Source organism: Camelus bactrianus, chromosome 2 (genome assembly GCF_048773025.1).
Source record: "Camelus bactrianus isolate YW-2024 breed Bactrian camel chromosome 2, ASM4877302v1, whole genome shotgun sequence".
In the NCBI taxonomy this organism is placed as follows: Eukaryota; Metazoa; Chordata; class Mammalia; order Artiodactyla; family Camelidae; genus Camelus; species Camelus bactrianus.
The window spans coordinates 136,229,148-136,243,864 of NC_133540.1; the positions used below are offsets into that span (position 1 = coordinate 136,229,148).

Consider the following 14,717-nt stretch of genomic DNA (forward strand, 5'->3'; position numbering starts at 1 on the left):
GGCGGTGCCGGGGTGGTGGGCGTGGAGCGGGGCTGTGGGAGGGGCGTGTCTGGGGAGGGGGAAAGCGGTAGATATGGGCGGGGTCAGGAGGGAGTGGGCGGGGGCGGGGATGTGGGCGCGAGGCAGTGGGGCCGGAGGCTGGGGCCGTGGACGTGGCGGCGGGGCCGGGGCAGTAGGTGTAGGGGGCAAAGGGTCGGCAGCCCCCAGCAGGTAGTGCCCCTCCGTCCCCTCCCGCGCTGAGGCGCTGAGCGCGCTGTGGGCACTTGGAAAGCACCTGGTTTTTAGCCGCACGGGTGAGAACCGTCATCTGCAACGCTTCATAAGGTCGGCCCTCGGAGCAGGAAGGAGCCTAACGCATGGCTCAGACCTGCGATGGTTGGGCGGTGGGCAGAGGTGGTCAGATGTGGGACACATTTGGAAGGTGGACTGGTGACCCTAAGGAATTTGACTGCGGCAGCGTGGGGGTGTGCCGTTTTCGGAGAGGGGCGCGGTTGTAAAGCAGCAGGGGTGGCCAGAGAGCTAAGCTGCCTTTAAGAAGCCAAGTGGACGTCTCTTCAGGACAGCCAGGCAGCCTGGCCTGGGTGTTGGGGAGGTGGCGGTCAGCGGTGTAGGTGTTTAAGCTTTCAGCTGCATGCATATGCTGCATGTGTGTGTCTGTATACCTGCCTGTCCTGGAGGTCGCACAGCATCTTCCCCACCAACCGAAGGTCTCGGAACCCAGGGGAGGACCCCTTCCCTGCACGTCCTCCCTCAGTCAGTAGAACCCACCTGGAGCCAGTCGCTGTTGCCAGTCCCTTGGGTCGGTGACAGAGACAGCATCTGAAGAGACAGGAACTGATAATGTTCTTAACGTGATGGAAGCCATCCAGCCACAGAATCAAGAGGTGCTCTGTAGCCGGAGGAAAAGTAGAAAGAAAGCAGAATCCAAGCTTGTAATGAAAAGCAGAAACCAAAGACAAAGGGAACACCTTCAAAGCAGCAGGAGGAAAAGAGGGCCTGCAACCCTTGAAGTGCGGAACCACAAGGAAGAACACTGACTTCCAGCCGAGGCGACTGAAACCAGCAGACGAGGAAACAAAAACTTCAAGGCAAATAACTCATAGCCAGACTTCTACCTCCAGCAAAAAGTCTACTTCGAAAACGGAGGTCAAATAAAGACACTCCAGAGAAACAAAGTCTGAACATGTGTCTCCACTGACCCCCTTTACCGAAGCGGTGATTGGTGTCCTTCCAGGAAAAGAAGGATCCTGTCCCTGGAGATGCAGGGAGGGATGAGACGCAGCACAAAGAGCCTACTGTACATGAACGTAACGCAGCGACACACACAACAGCAGCTGCACCTCATGGGGCTCGAAATACACCCAGAGACTAAGGGGTATGCAGGGTTGTGAGGGGAACACGGGTGTGCAGGCAGTGGCTCCCAGCCGCCCCCACGACCCAGAGTGTGCGCTCTGCCGGTGTGACTAAGCTAAGGGTCTGGAGATGGAAGATTAACTGGGTGCTGGGGAGCAGGGTCCTGGTGGTGGGACCACAGTGGCATAGTGTGGTTTTCCAGGTGAGGCACCCTTAACTTTTCCAGGTGAAAAACAGGAACATAGGGGTCTGTTTTCTCCCCTCTATGCTCTTACATCAGTCTTGTCTTCCATTCTTTTCTCCCTCCTCATTTCTTTATTCATTTATTTTTCTGTTTGGTATTTTGTCGCTGTCTCTGGCTGGAAGAGGACCAGGCAGCACCACCAACCTTTCTTCTCTTAAACAAAATCCTGATTTTTGTCTTTAAAAAAATCTGGCCTGTATCTCTAAGCAGGTGAGAATGATTTCCCTTCTGTCCCCCTGTCTGTCTCTAACTGTACTGGTGATAGTGGCTTATTTTCGGTATTTTGGGTGCTCTGGCACTCGGGGTCTTGGTCCTGGAGAGGCTGCCCTTCCTGGACCAGCCAGTTCCTGGAACCAACTGAGCCTCCCCACAAATGGATGGGACCAGAGCCCCCACCCCTGCCAGCCCTTCTCCCCCCTCTCACATGCCATGCTGATGTCCCATCTGCACCAGCTCACCCCAGGGCCATGTACCCAACAGCCAGAGGCTGTCCCCAGAGCTCAGGCTGCCAAAATCATTCAAAACGTCCAGTCCTCAATTGACTGTGTGTACCTGGACTGCCTCACCCATCCCTTCCTGCGAAAACCCCAATAAAGGCTCTGGGCCACATTGTCTCCACTCCTGCTTCTGTTTCCTGACTCAAAGCTGTGGTCCCAGTGTCCCTGCATGTTGCGGGGTCCCTCCTCTTGAGAAATGTCATAAATTCTTTCTTCAAAGGCAGGTGTCTCCGTGACTGTCACCTCACCCTGTCTGATGAAAACAAACCTGGGTACACATTTTAGAACGAAGGTGCAGTGCTGCTGGCTTTGATGATGGAGGAGGGGCCGCGAGTTGGGGAGGGCCCAGAACAGGGCTCCAGGAGCAGCCTCTGGAGGGGACATGGCCCTGCCCATGCCTGGAACACATGCAGAGGGCTTCTGCCAGCCTATACTGGGACTGTCTTCCAGAACCGCGTGGACGGCGTGGCACAGCAGGGACACGTGGGTCCGCACAGTGGCCTGGGTTCATGAGGGCCTGGGTCATACACTCACATGGTTTTGTGACATTTGCTAAACTAGGACAGCATGACCACAGCGGTTCCCACACTATCTTGGGTCCCCGTCACACTTCCCCTCTTGCTGGGGTGGGGCTGGGGTGGCACTTTCGGGGTCTGGCCAAGGGGAAGCTGAGTGGTGGGAACGTCTGTGGGTCATGGACATGTCTGTCCCTCACTGTCACTTCCTTGCTTAGCGAAGTCAACACCAGACATCCGGGTGCAGAAAACAGCTTCCAGGAACACCCCTGGCAGTTAGCCAGGGGAAGGAGTGAGTCACATGCACTTTGGGGAAAGGATTGGACATCCTGCTGACTTCACAGGAAACGCTGACACTGACAAGACAGAGTGGACCCCACAGTCAGTGTGACAAGGGCACCATGTAAGAAGGCCCGTCAGAGCACAGGGGCGTTTTGGATGAGTCATGACACAAGAAAAGTGCACTACCCTGAGCCGCCTCAGCTTCCAGATGAGACAGACTCAACAAAGTTGTCTCCAGGCTTGGCAGCAGCCTCGGCAATGTGCATGACACAACCAGGAATGAGTTTTTCTCTCTCTTCTCTCCCTGGACAATGACATTACGAAATTGTTATAAAAAGAGACAATAAAAATGTAGATGAAAACAGAATCATTGTGGAGTAGGAAGCAGTTATGAATGAAAGTTGTAGGGTTTTTTCCTGGATTTTGTGATGTTTGTGCCATTTGTCAGTGTTTTTAATGTTCACTTTGTTGTGATTTTCTCTCATTCTGAATAAATGTGTATCTAATTTTATCATAATAATTTTGCATTTTTCTTAAAGACAGCCCATCAACCTCAGGCTGCCCCAAACCTGGACTGGCCCGCATCACACTGACTGGCCATGTGTCGGCTGAGTGGACATGAGACCACTTCACATCACACCGCCTGGAGGCTGGCAGGTGTACACTTGGAGACAGACAGCCCTCTTCCTCAGACAGGAGCATCTTCACAGCCTCAGGGCAGGCAGGTGCTTGAACAGGACTCAAAGGCCCTTCCCAGAAGGGAAAGGCTGACCAGCTGGCACAGAGGGAAATAAAGAATGCCTTTGACCCAGAACCACCACTGAGAAGGTGATGTGCAGGAGGGTGTGGACGCAGTCCATCCCAATATTTCCGGGTTCTGTCTTTGCGAAGACCCATTGTCCCCACCATCTACCCTCACGGCACCTTTGAGGTTGCCTGTGGCCGTGTGCCGAGCATTGGAAACCAAGGCCCGGCCTTCCTGCGTCCACTCACCGGTGAGCGTGTCCTCCTCCCGTCGGTTCGGTGCTGCATTTCCACTCTTGTGCTCTCGGCTGGTGATTTTGCTGCTTATACGGGCCCCAGCCTTGTGCTCGTTCCACCCAGCATTCTGCGTGAGAAACTGGGCCGTGCCCCCAGAGGAGCTCCGGCATCGGGCGAGCTCCGTTGAGGACAAGGGACAGCGCCGCTGGCCGGAGGGTCAGTGCTGGTGAGTCAACAGTGTGCCTCCAATAGGCGGCCCTGAATGGAAAACACATGCAACGGGGTTCCGTGTTGACCCATCGGTGAATATGTTGTGACCAGAGGCTGACGGGAAGCAACTCCGAGTTTCCCCAGAGTGGCTGATCAGCATTCGAGGACTCAGGGATTCTAAGCTCGTGGCGACTTTATAGAGAGTAAGTTTAAGAAGACTGAGAATGGGCTGTAATTGACAAAGGAGTCACTTCCAGAATGCATAAAGAATTCCTATAAATCAATAAGAAAAGGACTCAATAAAAAAGTGACAAAGACACCTAGCAGTGTCTCATCAGAACAGCTGTAGATGCAGACCGATCTGGGACCAGGTGCTGGCCTCCCTCGCCACTGGGTGGCAAAAGCCACAGCAACGTAGATACCTCTGCACCGTTACCAGAGAGGCTGGGATGTGAGACTGCTGGTGTCCAGGGCTGGCCAAAGTGGGCAGCAGAAGAGAGGGAAGTCTCCTGCTGGTAGAAGTGTGAACTTTCATTTTTGGAGAGCTGTTTGGGATTGTTTTCTAAGAAGTAAAGGTAAACATGTAGACATGTGTGCACAAGGTATCCAAACACATGGACAAGAATGTTCCCAGAAGTGCTTTTTGTAACAGGCAAGGTCTGGCACCAACACCCAAGCCTGCTGATATAGAACTGAGGGGCAGCACCTACTGCAGCAGGACACAGACCCACCAGTGGAGCCCAAGACGAAATGTGGGGTGAGAATCCAGTCACCAAATAATGCAGGACTGGCCATTTCTGGGCCTTCTGGTCAGGCTGGCAGAGTCTGTGGGAACGTCAGGTTTCCTGGGTTCCCAGAACAAAGCACCACAAACTGGGTGGCTTAAACAACAGTAGATTCTCCCGCTGATTAGTAAATTGAAACTCTAACCCCATGTGATGGTATTTGCAGGTAGGCCTTTGGGGGTAATTAGGGTCAGATGAGATCGTAAGGTGTGGGGTCAGTTCTCTCTCTCTCTGTCTGCAGGCCAGGAAGTGGGCCCTCACCAGAAACAACCAGGCTGGCACCCTGATCTCAGACTTCCAGCGTCTAGAACCAACAGAAATAAATGTCTGTTGTTTAAATTGACTGTCTGGAATTTTGTTAAATGTCCCAAGCAAAGGTTTAAGTTTAAGCTTCACCTAGAAGCTGTTAATTATTTTGGAAGGTTTCTAAGAAATTCATGGGACAGTTTGATGGAAGTAGGTTTGCCATTTTAGTTACTATACTGGATCAGAAAGCGCAGTTTGAGTTCTGCAGAAATTGTCAGATGTGGGTTTTCCTTTTCAAGTTGTTTTCCCTGCTCTCCACTTTCTCACAGAGGGAGAAAGGTGTGTGCTGAAATCCTATTTCCTTAGAAGCCGGCTGTGGTTTGGATTATGGGGACTGGGCTTCAGTAGAAACCTCCACATCTCGCAGGCGCGTGGCTGGGCCACCGGGGAGGCAGGTCGGCCTGAGGCAGGTTGGGGGATGTGCTGAGGAGACAGGGAGGAGTGGGCCCTCAGGCCACATGGGTTGAGGCTGGGAGGGGGAGGTGGGCAGTAAGCCTGATGCTCCGATGCTCCAGTACCCAGGGGCCACCTGAGGAGCCCCACAGGAAGGGGTGTCCTTGCCTTTCCAGCATCACTCTGCCCCAGGGCTCTTGTTCCACTCCCAGGATGTCTGTCCTCATGGTCACTCAGTCCTGGCTCCTCCCATCCATGGCTGGCACCAAGACACTAAGTGGCATTTCGGGCTGGTTTTTCAGTGTGTTGTTGTCTATCTGCCCTAGAACTCAGCCCCAGGGGAGCAGGGAAGCCAGCCCAGGACTCCAGGTGCACAACCAGGCCAAGCTCCCGCCCACCTTCTCAGGGGTCTGCCATTCTGCTCTTCAGGCCAGCCCCTGGCACCACCCTCCCTCTCTCAGCCACCCATCTCTTCCCTCTGTCCCCTCTCTGCAGCCCCTCACAGCAAGTTCAGCCTCCAGGCATTTTCCTCTATATTATCCTCCCCTGGCTTCCTCCCCTGCCCTAGTTTTCTCTTCCTCTGGGGCCCTGCTGCCCCTGCTCGCCCTGCTGGGGTGGGGGCCTGGCTCCAGGATAGCTCACAAAAACAAGGCAGGGACCAGCCAGGTCCCAGGGAGGCCCCTTGGCCCATGATGCCCAGATTGGTCACTCCCACTGCAATTCGCAGTCAGGGCCACAGGGGCAGGGACCCCGGAGTGGGGCAGGGTGACCCGCCTGGACACCTCTCCAGCACCGACTGGAAAAGACAACTCGGGGGAGGGGGGCAGTTTGGGGGCTGGGATTCACTGCATCCCCTGGGAGTGTGGTGGAGGAGGTTCTTTCACAACGAGGAAGGGTCCAGGAGGCCTGAGACAGAGCACAGACAGGTCAGCTGCCAGGCCATGCAGGAGGGTGCCAGACCCTCTGGCTCCCAAGGCAGAGCTGATGGGAGGAAAATCCTTTTGCAAGAGACCATCCGCAAGCAGGCGGGACAACAGCGTCCCGGCGGGCTGCAGGCCCTGGCTATCGCTGGCCAGGAGTCCGGTCTGTGATGAGGACAGGGGCCTAGCTCCTGGGGTTGCTCGCGGCTGGGCAAGGTCCACGCCTCCCAAGACCTTGCAGACAAGAGCCGCCCATGCAAGGCTGGTTGGAGCATGCAGGGGAGGCAGGCCATCTCAGCCCCAGGGCCATCTCCATCGCCCGCCTCCTCCACCATGGACGCCTAGACGTGGACCCAGAGGTTCTGGGTCCTCTCCAGACCTCAATCTGGGACCCCCACCCTGGGATCTCAGCCCCTTTCCCGCCCCACTGACTCCAGGGGGACCCCGAGGGCCGAGCCTGGCCTCCAAACCCCACTCTGGGGACCCAGAGCAGGGCGGAGCGCTCTCCACGTCGCCCTGCCCAACCGCGAGCCACTCGCGGGATCCAGGTGCCGCGTGGGAGGTGTCCGTCTGCGCAGGCGCATGCCTGGGCCCCGAGGTGCAAACCCTTCGCTTCGGGGTCTGAAGGCAGTGTGCCAGGAACCGGATTCCGGCTACTGGCCTGAGTCTTCGGGCCACCAAAAACATAACCTGTCCACCAGGCCGCACGGCTCGGACCCCAGCCTACTCCGGGATCCGCGGGCCAGCCCGGCAGTGCCCCGCCAACGCCCCGTCCCCAACAACAGGCCCCGCCCTTCACATGGCCCCGCCCTCAAGACCCGCCCTTCCCCGCCCCTCGCCCCGCCCTGCTGGGCCGCGCCTGCGCAGTGGCGGTGGGCGCAGTCGGAAGCCCCGTGCGGACCACGGCGGACCGCGGGGGTATCGCAGGGGACCGCGGCCCCTCTCGCCCTCAGCGCGGACCCGGCACTCGTCCGCCGCTGGGGCTTGGGCTGCCCTGGCCGGGGATGGCGGCGGCAGCTGAGTCCGGGGCCCGCGCCTGGCTTAGCGGTGGCTCCCCGCGCCCGGGCAGCCCAACCTCCAGCCCGGAGCTGGGCGCCGGAAGCCGCTCGCGACTGGGGCCGGGGTCCGGGCCAGGGTCAGGGATAGAGCGGCCAGGCGCCAGGCCACCTGGCCCCTCCGCGCCCGGCCACAGCTTCAGGAAAGTGACGCTCACCAAGCCCACGTTCTGCCACCTCTGCTCCGACTTCATCTGGGGGCTGGCCGGCATCCTGTGTGATGGTGAGCGCCCGCGACCCCACTGTAGACCCCAGCCCCTGGCCCAGAACGGGCATCTCACCTCTGACCTCTGCACTGCCAGCAATGGCCTCCCCAGGACAGAGCTCCTTGCCCCTCTGGGCAGGAGTGTGCCAGGCCCAGACCTTCCCGGGGAAGTGATGAGGACCCGCTCCTCTGGGGTCTGAAGGCGTCAAATGGCCTTGGCCCCCTCCCCGAGGAAGGTGGAAAGAACTGTTCCCTGGGCTTCCTCACCTGGGTTGGGATCCGATGGGGGAAGGACATCGCAGCCGCACCGTGCAGGTGCAGTGACGCGAGAGGGGTGAAGCCAGCCAGCCCTGAGCAGGCAGCAAGGGGTAGCACTGTAGCCAGGTAGAGTTGGCCTGGACCACTGGCTCCTGGGGCCTGGCCGGGTCAGTCTCCCCTGAGTGCCTGCTGCTGCCCATAGCGGCCGAGTGCTGGTGCTGCCCAGGCTCAGACTCCCAGAGAGCTGGGCCGGGGCCTGCCGCCGTGAGTGTGACGTGCCCTGACAGGGCTTCCACCCAGCCACCAAGCCAGCCTGGCTGGGCGAGGAGGCCCTCCCTCCTCTGGCTCCCAGGCAGCTGACACGCATGCTTCCAGTCCTGCTCCCCTCCACAGGGGACCGGGCTTGTGCCTGTCCTGCTCAGGGAAACAGGCTTTTGGCTCTGGGGGCTAGGGACCACTCAGGCCAGGGCCTGCAGAGGATGCTTGGCTGGATCTGGGTACAGGAGGCTGTGCTCCTCACGCATGATGTCCTCCTCAAGGGGAACTGGCAGGAGAAGGCAGGGTCCCCTCAGGGGTATGACTTCCTGCAGGTGGGCTTCAAGGGCAGAGGGGGGAAGAAGTTCATGGAAGGGAAGTGGGGGTGATGTGGCAGCTGGTGACCTTGGGGAGCAAAGGGGCCTGACAAGGGTGTGGGAGGAAGAGCCCCTTCCCCTGTCCGGGAGCACCCAGGATGTGGAGGAGGGAGCAGGGGCTATCTCTGTGGGCCAGAAGGGGAAGCCGGGCGCCACCTGCAGCTGCTGCCTTCCATGCAGAGCCAGTCTGGTGCCTGGAAGGGAGCTGACCTGCTCTGTGCCTCCCCAGGATGGGTACGGTGCCCCCTCGCTGCCCCGCAGGCCTTGTGAGCATAGCTCACTGCCTTTGGAGCTTCTGGGCCTCCACCCCTCTGGGCAGGGGCAGGTGCCACCCTCACTGGGCCAGCCACCTTGCCTGCCTCAGGTGGTGGGGGGTGGTCCTGGTCTATCACAGGCTGGCTGTAGTCTGAGCAGGTGCGTTATGCATGGGAGGGGTAATTAGGGGTGTATGCAGATGTATAGAGTCAGGGAAGGGTGTCCCTGGCCCTGGCGAAGCCGGTCTTGGGGGTAGGTGGAGATGCAGGAGCTGGCCAGGTGCCCACCTGCCCGCCCACCCTCAGCAAAGACTGCATGTGGGGGTGGGGGTGGGCAGGGGCCGCTCCCAGGACACCAGAATACACCATCATCCAGGATAGTCTGAGGCACCCAGGGCCCTGCTCCTGCTCTGGGCTCTCAGAGGTGGGGCAGGGGATCAGGCTGTCGCTGGGCCCTCCCTCTGCTTCTAGGACCAGGGTGAGGGTTAGGAGGGTGGGAATCACTCTGCCCATTATTCCTGCAGTGGGACGGGGCTGGGGCATGGCAGTGGCTCACCACTGCGAAACCACCCCCGTCAGGTCTGGGAGAGCAAGCCCACTGTGATGGGCTCTCTGCCCCTCACGGAAGGCTGCAGCCCATCAGTGCCACTGGCTGCGGCCTCCCTCCCAAGATGCCCTGGGGTCTCTTGATTCCTGTGCAGGACGGGGGCCAACTCACAGGCTCTCATTCCTACAGTCTGCAACTTCATGTCCCATGAGAAGTGCGTGAAGCACGTGAAGACCCCCTGTACGAGCGTGGCCCCCAGCCTGGTCCGCGTGCGTATGGAGCGTGGGCTACTGCACTTGCCAGGGGAGGGTGTGGAGGGTCTGGGGAGGCCAGCTCTTGTGGCAGGGGCTGGGCTGGGAGTCAGGCTGGTGGGTTGGATAGGGTGGGCAGTGGCACAAGCCCTGAGGGGCTGGGGTGGGAGTGTCCCCTTGTGCTGGTCTGGGCTTCTGAGCCGCAGACTGCATCCCTGCACGTGGGCCCCTCCCTGGGCAGAGGCTGGGCCTCACTTCCTGGTGGTTCTGACCCTGGCCCTGTGGTTCTCCGGGGTCCCAGGTACCCAGCACTGCCTCTCCTGCCTGTCATTGGGCCTCCATTCACCTGTGCTTTAATCCAGGGGCCAAAATGCATCATGGAGGGCAACAGGCTTGGGGGAGTGGTCAGGGCCTGCACAGCTGGATCAGGCCTGGGCAGGACCAGCTGGGGCCTGAGCTGCAGAAGGGGCTGTCAGAGATCACAGCCTGGGGCCACCCTGAATTCGTCCTGCACAGGGAATGGGGCATGGGCGTGCTGGGCAGTCCCCAGCAGGACTCCTTGGGAGCCTGCAGAGGCGAGAGGCACACACAGCACCGTGTTAATAGTGCTCAGGGAGATTCAGGGGCATATAGTGGTCAGGCAGATGGTGGTGGGAGCTCCCTGGGACAGAAGAAGTGGCGCTTGCGGGACGGGATCAGGGGTGTGGCGCCCGGCTGTAGGCCCCAGGCTAAGGCAGTGCTCTGCCCCTTCCAGGTCCCTGTGGCCCACTGCTTTGGCCCCCGGGGTCACTACAAGCGCAAGTTCTGTGCGGTCTGCCGAAAGGGCCTGGAGGCGCCGGCGCTTCGCTGCGAAGGTATCTGCCTCGAGCCTGCTCCGCACCCTTGGGGTCTGAGCCCCACCCCCTCACAGGGACCTGCCCAGGGTGGCCCAGGCCTCCCTGCGATCAGGCGACTGCTCTGGTTTGGGGAGGGGCGGGGCGGCAGTGTTTGCCGATTCTAGACTTGCCAGCGCAGGGAGGCAGGTGCCGGGGCCGCAGGGGCGCAGGGGCTCGGGGGGGGGGGGGCGCAGAGGCGCGGGCTGCTTGCTGAGGTGGGCTGGACGGGGAGAAGCTGGCTCCCATCCCGCTGAGGGATGGGGGACTGCTCCTGCTGTACACGTTGGGCCCAGGAAGGTTAAAGAAAGTGCGGCCAGGGCCGGGGCGGACCCGGCCAGAGCTGAGAGGCCGGCGGGAAGCAGGCAGGCGGGGTCGCGGGGGAGCGGCGAGAGGCCCCTAACCCTGCCCGCCCCGCAGTGTGTGAGCTGCACGTTCACCCCGAATGTGTGCCCTTCGCCTGCAGCGACTGCCGCCAGTGCCACCTGGACGGGCACCGGGACCCCGTGAGTGCGCAGGGCCAGGGACGCCTGAGCCTGGTCGAGGGCCACTGGGGGACCGGGGCCCTGCCGAGCCCGCTGACAGCCCTCTCCGCAGGACACACACCACCACCACTGGCGGGAGGGGAACCTGTCCTCGGGCGCGCGCTGCGAGTTCTGCCGGAAGACGTGCAGCTCTTCCGACGTGCTGGCCGGTGTTCGCTGCGAGTGGTGCGGTGTCCAGGTGGGCGGGGCGGGGCCGGGGCCTGGGGGCGGGGCCTGCGGGGGCGGGCTGCACCGTCCACTGGCAAAGCAGGGTAGGGGTTGTGGGGGCGCCCCTTCTCGCCGAGCTTGTTTGCATCACACTCTTTTCCGACTTTGGGGAGTGGGGGTTCGGATGTACAGGGGAGAATCAGGGCTTCTTCTGGTTGGCGGGTGGCGCCCAACCCCCCACCAGGGGCGCTCAGTGTGGACCTCTGGGGAGTCACCCCAGCTCAAGTTTGACCCCCAACCCCCGCCCCAGGCCCATTCGGTCTGCTCCGCGGTGCTCACCCCCGAGTGCACTTTCGGGCGCCTGCGCACTATGGTCCTGCCCCCAGCGTGCGTGCGCTTGCTGTCCCGCAACTTCAGCAAGATGCACTGCTTTCGTATCTCCGAGAGCGCGGCCCCGGAGCCAGGTGAGCGACGGGCAGCGAGGACCGGCACTGGGCTGGGGAGGGCAGGCCTTGATTGAGGCCAGCTGAGACCTCCCACAGGTGATGGGGACGACGGTGTGGACGGAAGCGCCCCTGCTGGCCCTGGTAAAGAGGTGGCAGCGCCGGAGTCCAGTAAGTGGCCTTTAGCTGCTGCCCAGTCCCCCATCCCATCTCCTGTTCGCTCATCCCTTATTCTGCCCCCATATTGTCCCCCATTTCCCCTTCCCATCCCCGACCCCATGTACTTGCACCCACTTCCCTGTGGCCCAGGCAAGCAAACTCTGAAGATCTTCGATGGCAACGACACAGTGCAGAGAAACCACTTCCGTGTCATCAGCGTCCCCCGCCTGGCCAGGAGCCAGGAGGTGCTGGTGAGAAGGAGCTGCCTTGCCGGCCCACTCCTGGGGGGAGCTGCAGGGCGCCCGGCACGGCCTGGCTCCTGTCACACCGGCCCCCACTGCAGGAGGCGGCGCTGCGGGCCTACTACATCACGGAGGACCCCCAGGCCTTCCAGCTGCAGGCGCTCCCCCCACCCACTCAGGCTGGTGACGCTGACACCGAGGCCCTGGGGAAGGTCTGGAGCGGTGGGACTGCCGAGGACGAGGGTAGTAGAGGCCCAGGGTCCCGAGACGTTCCCGAGGCCTGGGTCATTCGTGCTCTGCCCCGCACCCAGGAGGTCCTGAAGATCTACCCTGCCTGGCTCAAGTGAGGCCCAGGCCTGGGGCAGGGGTGCTGGCAGGAGAGGGTGGGGGCCATGCCACCAGAGCTCCTGAACTCGTCCCCTGCAGGGTCGGTGTGGCCTACGTGTCCCTCCGTGTGACCCCGCAGAGCACGGCCCAGACTGTGGTGCTGGAGGTCCTCCCACTGCTTGGACGCCAGGTGTGTACTCGGGCTGCCCTGGTCCCAGCCAGCCCAGGGTGGTTGCCCCGTGTGGGTCCTGGTGGGGTGGGGGGGATCCAGGCCTGATACTCCAAAGTCCATCCCTACAGGATGAGGGTCCGGAGGGCTTCCAGCTGCTGGAGGTGCTCATGGGCAGCAGGCAAGGTGAGTAGGCAGCCTATAGCTGATGCCCTGGCCAGTTCTGCCCCAGTGCCCTGGGGTCGCCGGGCAGCTGTTTGCAGAGGTGGCTGGGGTTTAGGTGCTGACGGGCGGCGTCTCTCAACCCTGCAGTCCAGCGGATGGTGCTGGCGGATGAGGAGCTCTTGCTTGGCCGGCTTCAAGCTATCCGGCAGGTCAGTGGGTGTGGACGCTGGCCCCGGGCCAGGGCCTCTGCCTCACAGAGAGGGAGTCTGCTCTTAGGATGCCATATCCATCCTGGCCTGCAGCTAACCTTGGCCAGCAGGGCTTCCCCTCCCCCTGAGTTCCCCAAGGGAGGAAGCCTGTGTGTCCTCCGTCTTCCATTCAAGGGGAGTTTAGCCTGGGGCATCTTCCCTTCGGCCCCCTTTGTGGACAGGGAGGGTGGAGGGGCTCGTCCCCTGTGCTCTGCTCAGTGTCCCTCCCCTGCCCACAGACGTCCCTACGGCAGATGAGCCAGACACGGTTCTATGTGGCTGAGAGAAGAGCGGTGGCCCCACGTGTCTCTCTGTTTGTGGGAGGTCTGCCCCCTGGCCTGTCTCCCCAGGAGTACAGCAGTCTTCTGGACGAGGCTATGTCCCTGAAAGGTGTGGCTGCCTGGGCTGGTCTGAGGCTCTTGGTCACAGCGGGGCAGGGCGGGTGTCCTGAGAGCAGGCCTGTGGGCTGCTGTGCAAGGCTGGGTCCTCCTGCTCCCCTGCTACTCCAAGTCACTGTTGGAGCCTTTGCTGAGCTGGTTTCTGGCCCAGAGGGTCTCTGTCCTCACCTCTGGGGCCCAGACCCCGTCACCTCCTTCGAGGGGTTTCTGAGATGCCTGCCCTGGGCCCTGGGGGGGGCCCTGGGCCTGGAGTGGGGGGTGCTGTCTGGGATGGGCAGCCCTGGGAGGCGGGGCCTGGGTCAGGTGCTGCACTTCCCGACCACAATCCGTCTTTGCAGCTGGCCTGGTGTCCATGAGCCACGTCTACTCTTCTCAAGGTGAGATGCCCCACAGGCTGAGGTCAGGTTTGCTCAGAGGCCACTCATGGGCTAGATGTGAGCCCTGCTCTCTCGCTTTATCCCGCTGGTGACCCGTGGGCCCAGGAAACGTTTGTGTTTAATTTCCTGGCTCGTGGCTGTAACGCTCTTGCCTCAAAGCGTGACTGAGGTGCAGAGGACGTGTCCTCCGTGACCCGTCTGTGGGTGCACATCTTTTATCACGGAAAACGTCACATCAACCGAGAAGTGGCAGAGAAGTACCATGAGCCTTGCGTCCCCTCTGTGGGTCCACAGCAGTGACCCATGCCCTCTGTGCCTCTCTCGGGTCCTGGGAGGCTCGGCGTGGCCGGGAGACTCAGGTGCACGTCTGCTCCCCTTGCCTCCTGGGAGCCTTGCTTGTACCCCTCAGCACACCCTGTCTCTGAGCCCAGCCGTCCTTGCAGCCTCCCCCCAGGGGAGAGAGTCACGCACCGTGGGGCATCTTGTGATGGGCTGGCTGGAAGCAGGCCGTGGCCAGAGATGAGGCCATTGGCCCGCTGGAGGAGGCAAGGCCCCTGGCCCAGGCACCACAGGGGCTGGAGCTCCAGGACAGACACCTGAGCTCATGGCTGACCTGCCACAGGTGCCGTGGTGCTGGACGTGGCCTGCTTTGCCGAGGCCGAGCGGCTGTATATGCTGGTCAGGGACACGGCTGTTCACAGCCGGCCGCTGACTGCCCTGGTGCTCCCGGATGTGCTGGTGAGTAGCACCGGGTAGGGGCCTGGGGGGCGTGGCCTCTATGGCTGATTTGTCTAATACTTGGAGCAGTTGGAACAAAGTCCGAGTTGGCTATGCCTGGCTGATTCACACCAAGGGAGGGCCCAAAGCCCGGTGGTGAGGCATGCACACCAGTTGAGTGGCCCTGCAGTGGTTGCCTCCTGAGGGCTGGCCTGTATTT

At 61.1% G+C, this 14,717-nt stretch overlaps 1 protein-coding gene and 2 long non-coding RNA genes across 14 annotated transcripts in view; 2 read left to right on the plus strand and 1 right to left on the minus strand.

Moving 5' to 3' along the window:
- LOC141574954 (uncharacterized) lies at nt 1-5,206 on the plus strand. Its single transcript, XR_012502110.1, has 2 exons — nt 1-324; nt 3,431-5,206. It is a non-coding gene; the product is annotated as an uncharacterized LOC141574954 (long non-coding RNA).
- LOC123618047 (uncharacterized) lies at nt 386-9,618 on the minus strand. Its single transcript, XR_006726391.2, has 3 exons — nt 8,014-9,618; nt 3,885-4,130; nt 386-819 (listed from the first exon to the last, which is right to left on the minus strand). It is a non-coding gene; the product is annotated as an uncharacterized LOC123618047 (long non-coding RNA).
- DGKQ (diacylglycerol kinase theta) overlaps nt 7,347-14,717 on the plus strand; it is a 17,295-nt gene continuing 9,924 nt past the window's right edge. For 10 of the 12 annotated variants that reach the window (XR_012502046.1, XR_012502052.1, XR_012502051.1 and 7 more), the window contains exons 1-15: nt 7,347-7,764; nt 9,627-9,706; nt 10,443-10,542; nt 10,981-11,066; nt 11,158-11,283; nt 11,563-11,716; nt 11,795-11,866; nt 12,005-12,105; nt 12,198-12,439; nt 12,523-12,613; nt 12,724-12,778; nt 12,905-12,966; nt 13,245-13,395; nt 13,742-13,780; nt 14,403-14,518. Coding sequence is in view for 9 of the 12 variants with exons in the window: in XM_074352241.1 (XP_074208342.1) it covers nt 7,491-7,764; nt 9,627-9,706; nt 10,443-10,542; nt 10,981-11,066; nt 11,158-11,283; nt 11,563-11,716; nt 11,795-11,866; nt 12,005-12,105; nt 12,198-12,439; nt 12,523-12,613; nt 12,724-12,778; nt 12,905-12,966; nt 13,245-13,395; nt 13,742-13,780; nt 14,403-14,518 (1,749 nt within the window). In the remaining 3 variants the exon portion in view is untranslated. The remainder of the gene's footprint in view (nt 7,765-9,626; nt 9,707-10,442; nt 10,543-10,980; nt 11,067-11,157; nt 11,284-11,562; nt 11,717-11,794; nt 11,867-12,004; nt 12,106-12,197; nt 12,440-12,522; nt 12,614-12,723; nt 12,779-12,904; nt 12,967-13,244; nt 13,396-13,741; nt 13,781-14,402; nt 14,519-14,717) is intronic. The other 2 variants (XM_074352286.1, XM_074352254.1) reach the window with 1 other exon arrangement.